The 21,039-nt window shown below is 43.3% G+C and overlaps 1 protein-coding gene across 5 annotated transcripts in view; it reads right to left on the bottom strand.

Annotated features, from left to right (window-relative positions):
- Positions 1–636: 636 nt before the first annotated feature.
- The window catches only part of fgfr3 (fibroblast growth factor receptor 3), an 85,503-nt gene continuing 65,100 nt past the window's right edge, over positions 637–21,039 (bottom strand). For 2 of the 5 annotated variants that reach the window (XM_028565590.1, XM_028565592.1), the window contains 11 exons: positions 18,700–18,844; positions 17,823–17,998; positions 13,608–13,756; positions 12,149–12,270; positions 10,682–10,792; positions 10,402–10,592; positions 9,103–9,225; positions 8,175–8,245; positions 4,107–4,244; positions 3,525–3,630; positions 1,015–1,179 (listed from right to left, as the gene is read on the bottom strand). In XM_028565590.1, coding sequence (XP_028421391.1) covers positions 1,015–1,179; positions 3,525–3,630; positions 4,107–4,244; positions 8,175–8,245; positions 9,103–9,225; positions 10,402–10,592; positions 10,682–10,792; positions 12,149–12,270; positions 13,608–13,756; positions 17,823–17,998; positions 18,700–18,844 — 1,497 coding nt within the window. Of the gene's footprint in view, positions 1,180–3,524; positions 3,631–4,106; positions 4,245–8,174; positions 8,246–9,102; positions 9,226–10,401; positions 10,593–10,681; positions 10,793–12,148; positions 12,271–13,607; positions 13,757–17,822; positions 17,999–18,699; positions 18,845–21,039 lie in introns of all 5 variants that reach the window. The other 3 variants (XM_028565587.1, XM_028565589.1, XM_028565588.1) reach the window with 3 other exon arrangements.

Genomic DNA, 21,039 nt, shown 5'->3' with positions numbered 1-21,039 from the left:
TAAATATCTTTACAAATATACACGTTAATTATTCAAATAAACCTTTTCTGTATCACTGTGTCCTCTAGATTGCAATGCTTCCGTCCTAAAACATTACTTTAAAAAAATTGAATTGCTTGTCTTTTAAGTACATGGCTGTGAACAGCAATATGATACATATTTGCATTTATATATTTACAATAAATCCTTTTCTAGATACATAAAAAAAAAAAAAAAAAAAACTCAGAACCTTATTGTCCTAATTACTGACTTGCCCTGAAACTTCGCCTCACGCTTGATGAGGAATTTGTTCCATGATTTTTCGGGATACTAAAATGGGACGTTGGAGAGAAAACACATTTGCTAAATGCTCACCAAACGCTCTGTGGTTGAGCGTCTTCTGTGAAAGAAAAAAAAGTGAGTGAGCGTCTTCGGAAGAACGAGTCCCATCATCGAGAGGATTCTGGCTTTTGCTGGTATAATCGGCAACGGATTTCGCTTTAGATCGCAGACGTTGACGGCGATCTGAGGGCTTCCGAGGTCCTCGCCTACTGGATCGCCAAGCAGTCACTGACAAATGCCCTTCATTCCCTCCTCTTTAGGAGGTTTTTTTTTTTTTTTTATACCAGTAGGCACGGAATGGTTTACCCCCCTACCCCCTTACAGATTGTCCATAACAAAAGACTGGCCCGAGTAGAAAAATATAAATTTCATTTCTGAAAAGAAGAAACACAAACACGCTTCCAACGGCAAAAAAAAAAAAAAAAATAATCCTTCAATGTTTCAAGAGTCTTCTGGGAGGGAGGAGGAAGAACAACAACAACAAAAAAAACTCAGTCAAAGGATTGGGGGGAGGAGGGGGGGGATTTCGAGCGAGAGTTTTAAGACGAATGGAAGAGCTGAAGCGCTGTGGAAGTATTTTTTCCATTTCCATAATGTTGAGGAGTCACTGAGAGGTGTTTTGTTCATGGCGACCTGTGGGAGGAAGTTAAAGTCCAACTCCCCCCTCCTCCCCCCCCAGGGTTTTATTTTTTTTTATGTCCTGATCACCCCGTTACTGGGAAGCTGTTTGGGAAGACAGGGCTCGTCAGGCAGCGGGTCGTGGGCGAACACTGAGTCGTCTCCGGACGAGCACGTGCTGTTGGAGTCCTGGCAGGTGGGCGAGTACTGCTCGAAGGGCACCGCCAGGTCCAGGTACTCCTGTCAGAGGAGAGGGCAATGGTTACACCGGGCTGTCACTGTCAAATCCCTTCTGTGCTCACATATACAAGTCAAGAATTATAGAGGGTTCATGAATTATCACTTAGGGCCCTGTCTTGCACCTGGCGCAGTGCAGCGAAAAGCCCGACGCAAGTGTCTTTGCTAGTTTATCGCCGACGCAGTTGTCAATTTCCCGTTCAGCGCCCACGTCGTTTAAATAGCAAATGCACCTGCGCCCATCTGTGCGCCCATGGGCGTGCTGGTCTTACAGACAAAAACCTGGTCTAAAGTCAATAGCGCAGCATTTCATTGTTATTTTAACAGCACGTTAGTAAAATGGTCCTAGGCTCGTGCACAGGGACGCACACTATGCTTCTTACACACATGGACGCACAGCAGCACACAAACATGCAAAAGATTACAAATAAAAATATTATGATGCAAATCCTCCATCATAATAGCAATGGGCCAAGGTCCAAACGCGCCTGGCTTTTAAAGGGAATGGGAGATGACACTCTGATTGGTTTATTGCATGTTACGCCCAAAACACACCTATGAATTAATGAAGACACTAAGTACAACCCTTTTGAACCATGTGCCTGGCGCACGGACCCTTTTTTCCGCCTTCAAACTAGCAAAAGTGGATTTGGACACGCCCTAAACACACCTGCGCCAGGCGCTTCAGGCCCTGCGCTTAGATCTTTAAAATAGGGCCCTTAGATTGTTTGCATGTTAAAGAGTAAGTTCCATTTTTTTCAATCTGGACCCTATTTTCCTATGTTTTTGTGTCTAAGTGACTGATGGGAACAACAGTCTTTGACATTGGTCCAGTATTAAGCGAGATCGCTGCAGTTGGCAGCGGAGAAACAAGCTACAATGCAAGTTAATAGGGTGATTGTCCAGCTTCTATTCACGTTCACAAAAGTTGCCTCTGACAGTCTCAGATTAAAAGGATTTCTAAGGAGGTCTACCTTTCTGTTAATGAGTAAGATCCTTTTCTAAAGCCACCAGACTCTATGTAAACAGTCATTTTAGCATCGTAAAATACACCTCATTAAAGTCCATAGAAACAACTTTGGGTCGTCTTTTCACTCTTCCAACAATCACAACTCTAGTTTTGGTTGAAATGAACATATAGTTCACTGATATACATGTGGAAATATGTTGGCTCTATACACGCTAAAAGTATTGTGTTTTTCAATGGAGTCTGGTGGTTTTAGTACTAGCGACCTCAGAGCTGTTTCTGGTTAAACAGAAAGTTCTCAAAGAGGTTTTAAAAAAGACCTATCTCTGTTGGGATTCCTTTCCATAATCTTGTCAGACATTGGTTGTAAAGAACATCTTTAAAAAAGACATAAACCTCTGTTTTATGGTTGTATTTGAACATGTTTCTTTGTACAATACTATGTCTGTGTTTTAAGTTCTTGCTGCCTTCATGCATTCAGCCTGACGAGCAAACGAGGAGCAGCTGAGCAGCAAGCTGGTCAAAGCCATGATCAGCTGATGAGAGGAAACCTGCCAAAGGCTCCTAATTTGCCATCTACTTTCTGCCTTTTAAACATCTGCCTTTTAAAAATGTACATGCCTACATATCTATTCATACAAGGGTGTAGTTTTTGTTTCAACACGCGGGGTGCACATTATAATGTGGGGTTCTGGGGATCATTTTGAGTGCCAAACACTTCATTTCCTGCAGTCTTATGCATCATTCAGTTCAAAAATAGATTAAAGACATCATTACTTGATCGATACAGAAAAAGGCGTATCCCCGGCATCCCCCTATGTATTCATACGCCATATGCGATGTCCTGCTGTGCATCATTTTGTACGGCAAAAATTAGCTTTGAGCTAACGCTAGAACGATACATACAGTGGCAACATACAGTATATATCTGTTATTATACAAGGTCTGCTAGGGATAGATCAATCGGTAACGCTGTCCACTAAAAAGCTATTAACTATGTGAACAGGAAGTTACCGTAGTATCACCAGCCAAAAGATACATTAAACTTAACTTCAAATCCTTTGTTAATGTGGTTTAACTTTGTTTTATTACCTCTGCCATGTCTGTCTGTCTGTCTGTCTGTCTGTCAGCAGGATTACAGAAACACTACTGGCCTGCTTTTGAAACATGGTGGAAGGGTGTAAATGTGATGTGACATATAATGTATTAATTGTATTGTATATTTTTGGGATGTATTTGGTACCGTGAGTCGGAGAGAAACGCATGTTCGATTCCTCTGTATATCTGGCACATATTTTGAGTGAATTGACAATAGAAAACTAAAGCTAACGTTTTGTGTTTTCAAGTTGCGAGTGAGTGGCAGCTGTGCAGGGAGGCTTACATTGGTGGAGGTCATGGATAAAACCCGGTCGTGGTCTTCCACCAGCTGTCTGAAGGTGGGTCTCTGGGACGGCACGGCGTGCCAGCACTCCCTCATGATCATGTACCTGAAACGGCCACATCAAGCGTCGGTTACTCTGCAGCTCAGCCATTAAATGTGAAATACAAAATGTTCAACTACGCTCAGATCGGAGGATGGACCGGTTCCAGTGGTTGGTCTACTTGATCTGCAGCTGGATGCTGATGCTCTGTAATTACGGCTAAAGCAAAGTAAAGGCTCATCATTTTTGGTTTTAAACAGTTTTCACTTTTTATTTGTTGCGTTTCCAGCTGCAAGATGACACTGCTCACCACAGTTAACCCCAAAACCCAAATAAGTTGCTAATGCCTCTCTCAAAGTCATTGAAAAAAAAATGGAATTATTGGCTTTTAAACCTTGTATGAATGTAATAATTTTAATAACAAAGTATGCCCAGCCCAAACGGACTCAAACACAAGTGGACTTGACTACAGCCCTGCTGAGCTGCCTCCTGCGCTAACAACATATACTACGATTATAACTATAATTCATAAAGACACCTACAGTTCATGGGTGCAGTTGGCAGGTTTGTCCATCCGATGCCCCTCTTTCAGCAGCTTAAAGAGCTCTTCTACTGGGATTCCTGGGTACGGTGAGCCTCCCAGGGTGAAGATCTCCCACAGCAGCACCCCATAGGACCACCTGAAAACACACACACACACACACACACACACACACACACACACACACACACACACACACAAAATGAATACAGATTAGAGTTCAAATGCCAGTCATGGCCTGAAGCAGCCAACAGGCCTGTCTGTGTTCCACAGATAAACTGAGGAATATGGTTGGCGAAATATTGATCTCAGATTTGAGTAATGTTACCTGCACTCAATTTCAGAATCAATTTGACATTCCTATTATCCGGGACACTCTGTCAATATTTGTAAAAAAAATCAACAACTCGTCCCTCAAGACCGAAAGGAGACAAGACTCAAAGAAAGAAATGGGAATGAAAGGTTTAGTTCGGTTTAATTATAAAATTCTTGTTTCCATTATCATGCAGCCCTATGGAGAACCCCACAGTTTCCCAAAATGCTTACAAGCCCTGAGAACAAAACATGAATAGAAAGCGTATTGTTCTGTATCTACAGTTACGTTCCAGCTGCTGCCTTTTCTAGAAGCTGCTGTGTCTCTAACCCGAGCCATCCTGTCTTTATCTTTCTGTCTGCGGCAGCAGCTCGAGTCAACTGCTGCGTTATATTCCCAAATGGTTAAAAAAATCAAAATAATGGCGCTCTATTAACCCAGTGTACTATTGTTGGTCCGTTTCATCCAATGAATCAGAATCAGACCCCCGCCCTCCCCTCCCCCCCCATTGCGGGCACTCAGCGGGCTTTATCTAATTAGCCACACTCGGGTCCGGAGGGCGGAACACAGCCGCCGCTACTGGCCGAGCCGCGTGCCCGCCATCCAAACACACGGAGAGAGAGGGGAAAGGAGACTGTGGTGAAACAGAGAGACGTCCATGTTCAGAGGTAGAAAAGAAGAAACAGAAACTGGAAGAATTAAAAAATGTACGTAAAAGTATTCCAAGTAAATGTACTCAATGCAGAAAAATCCTCCCATTTTGGAAACTGGAAATGATAAAAGACAGTTGTGTGTTTGATGGTCTAATCATTCCAGCTGGACTTGTAAACCGATATATTGTTGGGTAGTTCACATCTTAATTTGTAAAGGAACTAGTAACTAAAGGTGAATGTAGCGGAGTACTCCAATATTTCCCTCTGAGATGTAGCGGAGTAGAAGTAGAAAGTGGCATGAAAAGAAAAGACACAATAAAAATCGGCTTTCTCAATCGTGCTTTAAGAAAATTAGGTATATCACCATATATATTGATGTCAGGTTGTAAAATAACACCTGCCGTTATTGATTTACTGGTGGTGTTTTCTATCCTATATATCATTTCTGCAAATGAGCCAATGCCAAAGGCTTTTGTCTCGTGCTGTATATTTTTCATAAACCAGCACCTTATCCACGGTCACCGCTTTTAACGGGTTATTGGGTTGCCCTGAATGCGCAGCTTTTACAGACTGACACCTCTGAAGCTTTTCAAAATAAAATCCTCACCTCTGTGACATTGGCACTGGGAGAAGAAAAAAAAAATAAAATCCCAGGCTGAAGGTCTATATCGGCATTAAATAACCCTTAGTTTATGTGTAATTGAAAAGTGAATTCAGGTCTTAATTTATTGGTAGAAACTTTCACTTTGAATCACAATGTGATGATGCTACCACTTACTTTCTCTCTGCAAAAAAAAGAAGAAAAAAAAAGAAGTCTAAAACGACTGTAAAAATCCAACAAAAATGGCTCCCTGAGTGTTCTCACAGCTAGTTCTGCCTTTAGAGCTGCACATGTTTGGAAAGCTGCACGAGCTGTAATGCCAACCGCTGCTTGCAAAACCTTCCTTTTATCCAGCCCTTTCCTTGCTGTTGCTGTTTGTGTGTTGTTTGGATGTGAGCGCGTGACGGATTGGTTTTAATGCGTTTTAATTGTCTCCCGTCTGTTTCAGCGTAACACATTTCGGTAGAAAAAAACCCCCATCACAGGTCAAAAGTCAGAGTCCCCCGGGGTGGGGGGTGTGTGTGTGAGAGTAAACTGGCTGCAGAGCGACTACTGTATGCGGGGAGGAGGAGGTTTGGCGGGAGGATCGACTCTGTAATCCAGACCTGCTGAAATAACAGAGCCGGCTGATTCTCCTTTCGGCTTGTTCCCAGTCTAGTGTAATCACACGGCGAGCCGGTGTTGACAGGGGCCCGTGTTTGGCTTGGATGCCTGTGCTGGGGACACAGCATCTGGCTGAGAGGGGGGGTTCAGCTACCGCAACACAGATTGACTTTGTGACCCCCCCCCCCTCGCCTAAACTGGCCTTTTCTTCTCCTGATCGCAGCCAACACAGGAGCAATCAGAGGTCGGAAAAGGTGCGCCTGGGAGTCTATTCCAGCCAAGGACCCCTTAACTGAAAGAGAGATGGAGCAGGGATCCCCTACTGTCAATATTTAATAAAATTAATTATATGTTAAACCGGCCCTACAATAACGTGTACAAAGCCTTTACACAACCCTTTTGTGCATAGAATACTAAGCTATTAAAATAATAATTGTTGGCATGATTTTATACAACCTTCCTTAGGATCTATTGTATCTGTGGATGACTATCTTAGTGACTACCTGACCTATGGACCAGTCAGCCTGTCATCAGTGTGGATTTATATTTGCTAATAATATGTTGGATTCACATAAAGACTTTTTATGTTTTTATGTTTTAAGTTTTTATATTTATGTTTCTTTTTTGAAAAATTTGCAATAATTTGGAGGCCCGCTCCGTAGTGACTCTGAGGGCCCCTTAGGGGTCCCGGACCCCCTGTTGAAGATCTCTGGTCTATACAATGGAGAAAATTCCTTTCATACTGTCACCTTGGCTGGATGTGGCCGGGGAGGCACGGGGCTAGGAGCTTTTGGGTACTTTTTGCACTTTTTTGCGTATATCTTATTCTATGTAACTGTATGTGATGCGGAGGTTGCTGTGGATTGTTAATGTCAATGAAATAGCTTCTATATAGCTATTTTTGGAGTGTGTTTCTGCGTAAAAGGATAAAAATGATGGCGTTGTGGGAGAAATGTGAGTGACCCCGATTTTCCACTGGGCGCGTCTGCGCTGCGCTCCAGTTTTATTCCGTCCTCCGCCACGCGCCATACCGCACCGGGAGCGTCTCAGAAGCGAAGCGTCTTGCTGTCCCGCTCACAGATTTTATTGTCTCTACTTTGTACTTTACAGAACAATAGCGTGTCTATTAAGCTAGTATCTTCCACTTCAAGCACTCCTGCAGTTCAACTCCATGCCTATGCCTAGGTATGTCCCTCTTTGGCTAATGTATTTTAAAGATGGAGTGACTCGCTCGTATGTATTCAGAATGATTTGTTTACGAGAATACATTGATAAGTTGGTGGAAGTAATTACACGTGAATGAGCACATATTTGTGAAAGAACAAAGGGGTTTTTGCTGAGAATCAACTCAAAACATTACACAGTGTAGGTTTAAGATTGGTCAATAAACTTAAAATTGAAAAGAAAAGGTGCGTTTGTCCACGGCGCCCCCCCGGTTCCTAGGAACGGTAGGTGGGAACCACGTCGTGATAAATCCACTGGCCCTCTTATCGCCTTCTGTTCTAGGGCAGACTGGAGCTATGCTAATAAACTGCGATTAATCCACTGACCCTCTTATCTCATTTCTGTTCTTGTCTTGTCTGTCGAGACTCTATTGTGTTTCTGTCTCTCTCAGATGTCGCGTCGGGAGAATAAAGAACAAACGCTGCGAGGAATGCAGAGCCACTGATACACAAGAGGCTGGGGATTATCCAGTGGGCCCGGAGATGACGGCGAGCGGAAAGTTATTAGGAAAGGGAACGCTACGAATCCATTTTCACACGCACAAACTCAGCTTTTGATGCTAACGCGCGCCGTCACGATATTTCAACAACCCGCATTCCGCCGGTGTACAGTGGCAGCAGCAGCTCCACGTGAGCGGGGGGGTCGGCATGCGACGGGCAGTTTGTGCAAACTCACACATCGCTCTGGTGCGTGTAGACCCGGTCAAACAGAGCTTCGGGAGCCATCCATTTCACGGGCAGACGACCCTGCAACAACAGAGGCACAACAGAAGCGCTTGGGTCAGCAGAAGCGTTCTGTACACAGCAGACAGCAAAACATGGACACTGTCCTCACACCTTCACCCCTTCAACTTCATTATCATAAGACCCATTCATTCAACAGGTATACTGTGTGTTGTATAGTAAGAGGTGGGCGATATAGAGAAAATCAAAATATATATATATATATATATATATATATATATATATATATATATATCGATATTTTTGTCGATCCAAAATGTTTTCACAATTAGGTTTTAGATAACTAAGCATCAATAATGTAGATTTATGACTAAGTGGTTACAGGCAAATTTAGGAACAGCTAGTAGAGTCTGGTAAGTTCAGAAAATTACTATAGATCACTATACTGTAATAAAGCCTTTAAAAGCAGAAATGGAAACACTTATGCCATATCGCGATATTATGATGGTAAGATGATTATGATGATGATATATCTAGTCTCATATCATGATATTACAATGTAGTATTGTAGTATGTAGTAGAGTAATATCGAGATATTGCCCAGCCCTATGTAAAATGTCATTTTATAATCTCTGGATTGTATCAGCTTGGTTTACTGAACTTGCATGCCTTTACCTGCTCTCACATCAAATCCATACAATTTGAGATCTTCACCCAAGCACTGTTATGAAATCTGTACAAAGTATCCTATCACATAATTTGATTTTGTAGCCTCGAGGAATCTTGAAACCGCTGCAGAATATTTATTTCCGGGCAAAATGATCATGGTCTCACAAAACCTTCACTTTGTGCATTCAAGGCCTAACATAATTAGTCAATACTTATTTCTGACAGAGAAAAGCTGAGCGACTGAGACTCACGTTGGTGGTCTTTTTGTAGTAGTCTATATTGTGCACATCTCTGGCGAGGCCGAAGTCGGCGATCTTCATGACGTTGTCCTCTGTCACAAGGACGTTTCTGGCCGCCAAGTCTCTATGGATACACTGAGGGGAGAAGTACAAACGCATCAGACACACGGCGACACACTCACACATTCTCGTACACTGACGCACTGTGGGCCGACAACTTTCATTTACCATTGTCTGACTTTATCACCTCCGAATTTCTCCTTACTTCCAAAGTTATTTGGTTTGGAAATGTATTCCAAGCCTTTCACTTACCATAGATTCCAAATCCGATTCATTTATTTGATATAGTTCCTTGTGTACTTACATACATAAAGAAAATGAAAAGGCTGTTCTCCACTAGCCACTTGCAGTGCAACAGGTAAAGACAACAGTCATGCAGACGGACGTAAGAATACATAGACTAAAAAACATTTAAAAACCGTTAATTCATTTCTTGATTAATCCATTAGTTGTTTGGTCTATAAAATGTCAGTATTTCCCAAAGCCCAAGACGATGTCCTCAAAATTGTGGTTTGTCCACAAACTATAGATAGATATTCAGGAAGAAGAAACTAGAAAATATGCACATTTAACAAGCTGGAATAAAATAATAATAATAAAAAAGTGTAATGTTTAATGATTTAAACAGATGAATCAATTATCAAAATAGTTAGCAATTAATTGAATAATTGACAACTAATCAGTTAATCTTTGCAGCTGTAGTTTCCAACATTCTAATCCCTACATTTTAGCTAAGCTAACCCTAACCCAGTCCTTATTCTTATTATATCCCATGAACTTAAAATAAGCTAGTTCCTTTTCAAACTAAGGTGGTAGCATTCAAACACCATTTTAAATGCAAAGAATATATATATGTATGTATGTATGTATGTATGTATGTGTGTATATATATATATATATATATATATATATATATATATATATATATATATATATATATATTTTTTTTTTTTTTTTTTTGGGGGGCTTTTCTGCCTTTATTTTAATAAGACAGCTAGGTGAGAAAGGAGAGAGAGGGGGAAGACATGCAGGAAATCCTCACAGGTTGGATTCAAAACCTGGACCTACCGAAGCGCCTAAGGCCTTTTCTTCTTAAGAACACAAAAAAGCATGCATTTATCCATGTGCACGCACGCACGCACGCACACACACACACACACACACACACACACACACACACACACAAAGGCTTAGTTGAGTGAAACAGCGTTTGCATATTAGCATTAGGGACACAGCGTCATGGCGGCTGACCTTCTGCGAGGCGAGGTACTCCATGCCCCGGGCCACCTGGTAGGCACAGGACACCAGGTCTTTGAAGGTGAGCTGCTCGTCGGGGATTTTACACGTGTCGAAGGAGTAGTCCATGCCCGGTGGGCGCCGTGCCCGCAGGTACTCCCTCAGGTTGCCTTTAGAGGCGTATTCCACCAGGACGTACAGAGGACCTGCCACCAACACGGAGCACAGCGTCACTTACAGGGCACAGTTTATAGCTACTGTTAATCATCTCCTCTGTAATGAAGCGTGGCCTCACCGTCCTGTGTGCACGCTCCGAGCAGGTTGATAATGTTTTTGTGTTTTCCAATCATCTTCATCATCTCCATCTCCGACACCAGGTCTGACAAATCTTTATCTGTGGCATCGTCTGAGACAAACAAAACAGAGTGTTATTGTAGTGAATATCTAGTAACAAAGGACAGAAACATAGATACAAGCAGGACTTCAGTTTGAGAATATAACCGATATGAGAAAATCACATTGTTATATGTGTAAAAACAGAGGGAAAGACACAATTCTGCTGATTTCCTTCAGGAAAGGTATTTAATTTCCTAGCCCCTCCTTCACTTTCCCCCGAAGTGGCTTTGTCACTTCTCAGGCCGCCATTCTAAATAAGAACCTGTTCTAAATGATTTGCCTGCAAAAATATAGGTGAAAAAATGGGTGGGAATCAGTAGTTAGGCTTGGCAGTGTTGTGTGTATGTAAAAATTTATTTTTTATTTTCTTTATAATTATCTTAAGGACCCCCTCGGAAATGAGATGAGTCATCTCAAGGGGTTATCCTTCTAATAAAAAATTTATAAAACTACTCATTTCATTTCATTTGAAACCTCTATTTAAAACTTGTGGCCCATCGAGGGAGACCATCATTTTCAGTGCACAGCATGCATTTCAGCAAATTACATATCATAAATAATTTAAATAAATAACATTTAAATTAGATACAAAGTTTAAACAATCAGGTAAAAACAGACACAAGAAGATACTTAGAAGTAATTTATCAAAGACTGATGATGGGGGAGAGACCAATTTTTGAAGTGCTCAAAATATGCAAATTTTCAGGTTGTATTTAGAGGTTGTACCAGAATAGGTTTACATGGTTTAATTCAAAAAACATCATCATTTTGTTGTACTGCACATTGCTGCAGCTCCTCTTTTCACCCTGTGTGTTGAGCTCTCTGTTTCGGCTACAGAGTGAGGCATCTCACTTCTGTTACATCTTTGTGCAGTAGCTAGGTAAGGACTACTAGCCAGTCAGAAGCTGAGTATGAGGGCGTGCCCTGACAGTACCTAGGTAAGGACTACTAGCCAGTCAGAAGCTGAGTATGAGGGCGTGCCCTGACAGTACCTAGGTAAGGACTACTAGCCAGTCAGAAGCTGAGTATGAGGGCGTGCCCTGACAGTACCTAGGTAAGGACTACTAGCCAGTCAGAAGCTGAGTATGAGGGCGTGCCACGCTAGCAGCTAGGCGAGCATTATAACGTTGGTCTCTGAAGTAAAGGCTGGACTACAATAGAGCTTTTTGGAGCAGTTGGTGAACAGTGTTTTCTATTGGAGATAGTAAGTCCCTTTGGGGGGGACTTTGGGCTTTTTCACTTTGTAAACCTATAACGGGCACAAAAAAGATATATAAGGAAAGGGGAAAAGCCCAAAAGCATAATATGAGCACCTTAAATAAAAAAAGAGCACAGTACCACCACTGTCACTCAAAGCTTCACTAACCTTTCAGCATTTTCACAGCAACGTCGAGCGGCTTGTTGGGCTTCTCCTTGTCGATGCCGATGGCCTCGGCCATCACCACCTGGCCAAAGCAGCCCTCGCCCAGAGGTTTACCCAGAGTCAGCCTGAAACAGCAGCAAGACGTGTCTCAGAGCTCGGATTTCTGCTGCGAGCGGTGTTGACGGGGGTGTTTGTGTTTTATTTCTCTCTACGGTTTTGAATGAGACCAATTTGATTGCCAGGTACAACAAGCGTGGAGGAAGGTGTCACGGTAACCTTGATGTATTGGTGGCTCGCATGCTTTCACAGCACATAACGTTACAAGGACAACAGTACGGTATGTGTCAACTCTGAAATATGTTGCTTGGCAGCCACAGCGCACCATGTTTTTCCTTCTTACAGGCGTTTAGACAACAGTGATGGATGCAGAACTGGACGTTGGTGGAAGAAGTATTTAGATCCTTTACTTAAAGGTAAAAGGGTACAAGCGGCCGAATTGGGTTTCCTCAGGAGGGGGGCTGGCGTCTCCCTTAGAGATAGGGTGAGAAGCTCAGTCATCTGTGAGGAACTTGGAGTAGAGCCGCTGCTCATTTGCATCGAAGGAGCCAGTAGAGGTGGTATGGGAATCTGGTAAGGATGCCCCCTGGGCGCCTCCCCTAGGGAGGTGTTCCAGGCCCTCCCCCAGCTGGGAGGAGGCCTCGGGGAAGACCCAGGACTAGGTGGAGGGATTATATCTCCAACCTGGCCTGGGAACGCCTCGGGATCCCCCAGTCGGAGCTGGTTAATGTGGCTGGGGAAAGGGAAGTTTGGGGTCCCCTGCTGGAGCTGCTCCCCCCGCGACCCGACCCCGGATAAGCGGACGAAGATGGATGGATGGATGGACTTAGGTAAAAGTATTAACACCACACGGAAAAATCACGCAATGAAAATGTTATTTAAGTAAAAGTATGGAAGTATCATCAGGAAAATGTACAAAAAGTCAATTAAAAGTATTAAAAGTCAATGTACTCAATGCAGGAAAATCCTCATTTTAGAAACTGGAGACTATCAAAACTAGTTATTATCTCAGCTGGACTTGTAGGCAGTTATAATGTTGGGTCGTTTAATTTCTAATAAAACAACGTATTTTTATAAACTGCATGCGTTTTGTGTGCAAAAATCTCAATTTGTAACATAAATAGTAACTAAAGCTGTCAGATTAATGCGGTGGAGTAAAAAGTACAATATTTACAAGTACTTAAAATTTGTACTTAAGTCAATCAATCAATCAAATGTATTTAAAGTGTAAAATCAATATTAGACATGGTCTCAGTGCACTTTACAATTTAAGGAACACAGAAATAACAGTCAGCAACAAAACAATTGAATAGCACTAAAGCAGTGATAACAGTACAGTACAGTACTTGGGTAAATGTACTTAAGTTAGGTTCCACCACTGGATCTGGGGAAGTATTTTTCTTACCGTGTTCGAGGAAACTCCCATTTGGGGTCGGAGGGCAGCTCCAGCTCCGAGACGTTGGCCAGCATGGGCCCGTCGCTGGACGACAGGCGGGCGATCCGGACCAACGGGGTGTTGGAGTTCATGGAGGAGTTGGAATCCAAGGACACCTGCTTGGGGACCAAAAACAGACTGTTATAGACTCCGAAAGGGACCAGGTGATGGGTCTTTGAACACGGAGACGGAGGGAAGAGAGGAAGACCAACATAATTGTTACTCTGTGTTCTAACCTTCATCTTGATATTAAAGTTAGAATCTAATCTTATACGGGATAGTACTTTTACAGAGGGCAGAAAAAAATAAAAACACTTCAAATAATCATCCATAACAGTCATTTAATTGGCTTAAGTTTCATAATTCAAAATACATCTCGGTTAATATTAAGAAATGTTTTGTAAACAGACAAAATTGCTGAAAACGCCCCCAAGAAACTAAATTCATCTCACACCATTGCCAGACAGTGATGGAGTACTCGAGTCCTGGACTCAGAGTCGAGTCCTACTTGAGTCGCTATTCTCCGGACCCGTGACTCGACTTGGATTCCGACTTGGATTTCTGAATTCGGACTTGAGCTTTAACAAAATAGGACTCGGAAGTTGGATGAAGTATCTGACGATACTTTTTACGTGTAATAGGCAGTGATGGAGTGCTCAAGTTCTGGACTCGGACTAGAGTCCAAATTGAGCTGCTATTCTCTTAGACCCGTGACTCGACTCAGACTGAGGTAATGGTGACTCCCAACTTGGGGACTCGAGACTCGACGGTTGGTGATTTGACCACAACACTGTTGCCAGATACATGTTTCCCTTGTTAGTCTAGAGTAATTGATTTGAAATGTCAAGGCAAGAACCTAGAAACTGAAATGGCAAATATAATTAAAACAAACATTTCCCTGTAAGATATGTTAAGCCCTGGTTCGCAGAGAAGAGAAGCGTTAACCTTGGTTCGGACTTACTTGATGTTAAAAAAAAATTTTTTTAAAAGACTGCATCAATGACGGAATAACTTTAAGATGGAATGCTTTTTGGGAGCGACAGACTGCAAACATCACACATCTCAGGAATAATGTCAGGGCTGTGTCGGCAGCTCAGAGTTTCTCTGAAAAATCAGCCTGACTTCTGACACCGGCGGAGACTGTTACAAACAGTCGGCCCGTGGCTGTGCACAGGAGGGAGCAGGCGGTAACAAAGACGAATGAAGAAGGGAGCAGAGGTGGGATGGACATCTCTATCCATCAGCCAGCTCCATTTCCAGACTGGCGGTCCTGCTGCTGCTGAGCCCGTGGGCTCGACATCCTTCCACCATTTATCTGACTGCTGGGAGGGGAGGGTGGGATGGGGGGTGGGTTGATGAATGTGTTTATGTCAGAGTCTGCCCCTTCAGGTTGGGTCCTCAAACAAACATGTCCACTTACCAGACTTCCCTCTTCAACTTCTTCACCCGAGAAAAATTTGAAAGAAAAAAAAAAGTGATGTGAAGCTTAAAAAAAAAAAAGCAGCCCCGACCACAATTTCAGGGGCATGAAAAGCAATATCTGATAGAACACGCCAGGGGTTTTATGGGAGATTTACTCAGAGTTATGAAAAAGAAAGGAGAGAACGAGGAGATTAGCTTTACAAAAAACCAAGCAAAGATTACAGAAAAATGCAATAATATCTTTCCCTGCACTACCTTATAAGAGCATGCATAAGAAGGTAGCAGAAAAAAAGGATCCAATTAGAAAACCTTTTAAAAGATGAGGTTTCTACCTCATCTTAGGCCTTGTTATGTAACAAGGCCTAATTAGAAAATACAGTAGTTTACATCCTTTCCAGATGAATCCTGACTTTGGTTTTTAACAGTCATGTGTTTGTTTTCCAAGAACTGAATTATGACTTTCAGGCAACGGTTTTCCGTTCTAAAAATGCATCTTTTTGCATTTTGAGCAGCACAACCCCTTAATTATGAAGATGGAAAGCTGGAGCTCGCACAGAACAAGCACACAGAGGCTGTGGGAGTCCAGCAGGCTGGGGCAGGGGGGATAAACTCATCCGCACTTTCATTCTACCTTTCATTCAGATGATCTTCGCATCCGCAGTGCCTATTAACCCAATAATGGAAGGCACTCTGGATCACCAATATCACAAGAAACCCAAAGAATGAGAGCCAAACCGCGCTGTCTGAAGATGATATTAGACAGAGAAGTAATAGAAAAGAAAAGAAATAGAAGCTCAGATAGAAGTCTTGTGATGAGAGTGAAGTGGAGTGAATAGAGGAGAAGACGGGTGAGGTGTGGAGAGGGAACTCTGGCCTGGTCTTCAGAAAGCCTTTGACTCTTCTTGGATTTATTCTCGTACCTGTTTTGACTCCAACTTCTCCTGGTGGAGCCCTCTGATGTATGCTGACTCAACCTTTTTATCCCTGCCTGTCTAGAGACCTCAACACCCCCCCACTCGGGAACTAGAGCTGGGCGACATCGAGAAAATCAAATATCACGATATTTTTGACCAAATACATCAATCTGTGGATATTGCGGCGATATTGTAGGGTCGACTGTTGGTGCTTTCACAAAATATTTTCACAATGAGATTTTAGATGTAGTATTGGGGATGTAATGACTAAGTGGGTAAAGGCAAATGATGACACAGCTAGTAAGTCTGGTAAGTTCAGAAAATGACCTCACTTTACCGTAATGTAGCCTTTAAAACCAGGAAAAGACACACACTATCTAGCCTCATATCTGGATGTCGATACGATATATTGCCCAGCACTACCCTGAACAACATCATGCCTACCACTTACATTATGAGTTTAATTGATTTATTTTGAACTGACAAACCAAGGGCTGTGCAATTATTCCTACCTTCACGATCATTTTTAAATTGTGATTACGATTTGGGCTCCTAATGATCACGGAGACAGAGTAGTCGAGAGAAACGATTATTGAAGGTGTTTCCACTGTATATTTGTTTAACGGTTTCACTGTTTTTTAAATTCAATTCAAGTCATGAGTATACTGATTGCGATGATTTTTTTCCCACAATGGAGCAGCCCTTTGAGAAACACCGCTTTAAGATATAGAATCCTGTCTATATTGTTGGGTCATTGTGAGTGTGGTCTAGACCTACTCTATCTGTAAAGTGTCCTGAGGTAACTCCTGTTGTGATTTGACACTATAAATAAAATAGAATTTTGGTCCTGAACTTGTCTGCGTTGTGTTTGAGCTTGGTCGTGATTAGACTCGGCCCTTGACCGAGCTTGGTCTTGAACCCCCGAGAGACAGCGACGCGATGAGTGTGTGCCGACGCAGCTGCTCCACTTCATGTCTCCTCTCCAAACAGTTGAGGGGGTGAGTGTGCGTTACACGGAGTGAAATCCAAAACTAACACTGACAGTCACGGGAGGGCATACATATCCCCCGAGCTGAATCTGCTCCAAGATAAATGTGAACACATGCCACCAGTGTGATGCCTTCCAGCGTCGGCGCGACGTCACCAACACGGCCGGACAGCGAGAGAACAGCCACGCATGGACGTACGATAACTCTCTCTATTTATTTAGACCCTCAGCCTGCGTGGGTCCTGTCCCGCGAGCAATTCTTTTTAGAAGTTATGGAAAGTTGTAGAGACAGATATTGCAAATGCACGCGGTTGTGCACGTTTCTCATTGTGGCACCGATGCAAAAAATAAGTGACACCATTTTTCCATAACTCTCCATAACTCATTCAGGGTGCTTCCTTGATGTTACTCCTTCCTTGACTGCTGAGGTTGTTTTCTTAAAATAATTCTGCTGCAGTTCAGTTTGGAGAAAAAGGGCCCCGTTTAAAACAGAATGTGATGCCTTCAAAGTCTTGATTTTCAAAGATAACGCCTGATTTTTCTTAACTTTCTGTGTCTGGAATACACCCTGGGAATTCAAAGGTTTGTGTCTAAAGCCAACTGGGTTTGCTGAAATGTTGAGGAATAATAAAAAAAAAAAGCTTAATAATGAGGGCAAAAGTACCTCAGGAATTAAATCATTTCTGTTTTCAATGCAGTTTTGTGGGGGGAAAAGGCCAGATCTCTATAAAAATTACACTACTCTCCGTCTGCATAATGTTGGACCAAAGGTAGTGTATTAAATCAAGCTTAACTAAACACAGAGAGACAGAAAAAAGAGGGGAAAGTGTTCATACGAATCTTGTATCTACTTTCTGTTACCTGTCTCTTGAGGGGGAACTTTGACAGCTTCTGCACGGGCGGCGTGGGCAGCGTCTTCTGCGTCGTCATCCGCATGCGGCAAAGGACGACGATGACCACGGCGAGGATGAAGAGCACGCAGCCCGTCACGTAGATGAGGATGTCGGCGTAGTAGTCCTCCTTCTCTGGGCTCACTGCTTTGGGAGGAGGAGGAGGTCACGAGCATGGGATCGGTCGGTCAAAACACGATCATTTTGATGTTTTATTCATACTTTTATCGCCCCTAATCTCACTGAAAATATTTCTTCTTTGTGATTAAAAGATGAATATTGCTTTGCTCAGTAGCACATTTTACCTGAACAGATTGTAAGAAGCAATTGTCTATGGAATAACATCTATAAATCAAAAAAAAAAAAAAAAAAAAAAAAAGAAACAGATCAGAAGTAATGAGCTTGTAGTTTTATCTCCGCGGCAGGTAATTGCACCTGCGATATGTTTCTCCCTCGGGAGATAATTATTGTACTTTGTGCCTCGTAGCCTTGAGACATTTCCTCAAACAATTTGCGCTGATTAAAAAAACGTATTGCAACGGGGGGGCTGGATTACACGTTCAGATCGTCCAATTACAGGGGCCGTGACACAGCTTCAACGCACTTAAAAACGCGTTAACAAGTAACAATCTGCGCTAACGTGTGATCGTTTGGTTGGAAAAAGAAGTCAAAGATGTGCTTACTGAGCAAAAGAAGAAAAAAAACAGTACAGATGCAATCGTAGTTTCACAGAGTGCATGGCATTTGCGATGGAAGAAATGGCCGACAAAAGTCCAAAGACCCGCAGAGAGAGAGAGAGAGAGAGAGAGAGAGAGAGAGAGAGAGAGAGAGAGAGAGGAGGAATGTACCTGGAAGCACCGTCAGCCAGGCAGAGTGGTAAGCAAAGCCGATAGAGTTCCCTGCCAGGCAAGTGTACTCGCCCGCATCCTCAAAAGACACATTGGTCAAGAAGAGAATCTCTAGCTCCTTATCTGTAGTGTTAATACCTGCCGTCTGTGGAGGATGGGGGAGAAAATAGGGAGGAAAGAAAGAGAGAGAGAGAGAAGAGATATCATGAGCCCCAAAGCTTCTTAGAGGAAACACCAAATGACGCCAGCTTGGAGGAGAGGACAGGAGGATCTGAAAGAGTCAGCAGTGCCGTTTTATTTGGCCGACAGCACCGACACCGACACCTGAAAAACACCCAAGCGGCACCTTCACCACACTGCCAAAGAAGCCATTGAGACAGGTTGAACTCATTCTTACTGCAATGTCAGTTTTTATCACTTGTTTTAGCGCTCAGCAATAGACAAACATTGGACTTGATTAGAGTATTGATGAAGACATTGCAGGAAGAGTTAAGAGTTTTCACACACGTGAAATTAAACCAGCGAACGCTTTACCTGACACCAGGTAAAAGCGTAATTGATCGGGGAGGAAGACAAAGTGGCACAGAACGTGAACATTGGAACTTAAATTCTAGCAGAGGAATGTGTGTGTGTGTGTGTGTGTGTGTGTGTGTGTGTGTGTGTGTGTGTTGTCCCGTTAGCAAGCCAGTGAGCCGATCCAACCCGCAACCAAGAGGAGCCCCGCAGAGATGAGAAGAGGACACAGCAGAGGATCAAATGTGGTGACGGCGGCAGCCGCTCGGAGCTCAGGATTTACCTGCTTTGTGTATCTTAAGCCAGAAAGCGTTCTCTGACTTGCCTACAAAGTTGGAGGCGCGGCACCAGTACTTGCCGGCGTTTTTCTCTGTCACGTTGGACAGTTTCAACTTACTGTGGGCCTCGGTGTGTTTACTGACAACACTCTGTGAAGGGAAAATCGAGAGGCACAGTGAGGCCCGTGGCATGTACAGAACACACATGCAAACATGCACGCGCACACGCACACGCACACACACACACACACACACACACACACACACACACACACAGTGAAACAGGCTGTCTGTTTGTGAGATTAAAAGCATTACAACGTCAAACCCGTAAGATCATAAACACATACGCACACGAAAAAATCGTAACACAAGCTGTCTATTGGTAGATTAAAGGCATTTCAGCGTGTCAATCATCTCAAAGTGTGTGCGCTTGGGTGCTCACACACACACACACACACACACACACATTGCTTGAGACAGGCTCTCCTGGCAGATGAATAATTAAACGAGCAAAGCACATAAAGGAGAAAACATATCATGTTTTACGGTTTGCTTAATGAACATCCCGGGCTCGGCTCCAGACACCTCCACCCCCCCACCCCCACCCCCCTTCGCTCTCTCTCCCCACAACGGGCCGAGCCGCTCATCGTTAACTCTTTTTCCAGGCATCAAAGGAGCAATTCAGGCATTTCAACGAAAAAAAAAAATAAAATCTTGCATGACCCCCTCCTCCCACCCCCAGCTGTATTTAACTCCTACAGTATATGCCACACAGGAGATGTGGCAGAGAGGCTGAATGAACTGTGGTGAGGCCAGAGAGAGAGAGAGAGAGAGAGAGAGAGAGAGAGAGAGAGAGGCACACACAGATCTCAGTAAATACTGTTTCAATTATGTGGTAGTCTAAAATAGAGCGTGGAGCCGCAGTCTGGGCTGACAGGCTTACTTTACCCCCCTCCCCTCTCCCCTTCACTCTCTTTCTTTCTTTCTGTTGGCCTGTCTCTCTCCTCCTCTTTCTCCCTCTTCTCTTTCTCTCGCTCTATATCAGACATGCACCTCGTTCCTAAAAGGCGCGGATCGGGCTACAGGAGTCACTTTTCGGTAAAAGTCGCGACGGCAGTCGGACCTAGAAACATTTCTGTGACGCTTCCGACGCGGCTGACGCCTGAGCCGCACGCCGTTACGTGTACGGGAACGCCACGGCGCGCAAAAGGTTAAACAAACAGAGAGATATTAAAGGGGCGTCTTGTTCCGTCTTCTTGGAACGCTGTACTAAAGCCGTTACTTAATCATCACAAAAAAACGACCATCAATGGCTGTTTCACGCATACATCATGAAATACCGCGAATGAGCCCGTTTTAAAAGGAGTAGTTCAACATTTAGGGCCGTTAGCTGGTACCTTTAGACAGAGCCAGGCTAGCTGTATCCAGTCGTTATGCTAAGCTAAGACGCTGTGCCGCTGTAGCTATATGAGAGCGGCGGTGTCAATCTTCTCATCTAGTTTATGGCAAGAAACTGAAGAAGGATATTACAAAGGATTCCTTTAAGTCG

Source organism: Perca flavescens, chromosome 20 (assembly GCF_004354835.1).
Source record: "Perca flavescens isolate YP-PL-M2 chromosome 20, PFLA_1.0, whole genome shotgun sequence".
Lineage (NCBI taxonomy): Eukaryota > Metazoa > Chordata > Actinopteri > Perciformes > Percidae > Perca > Perca flavescens.
This window is presented reverse-complemented; position numbering and strand designations above follow the sequence as displayed.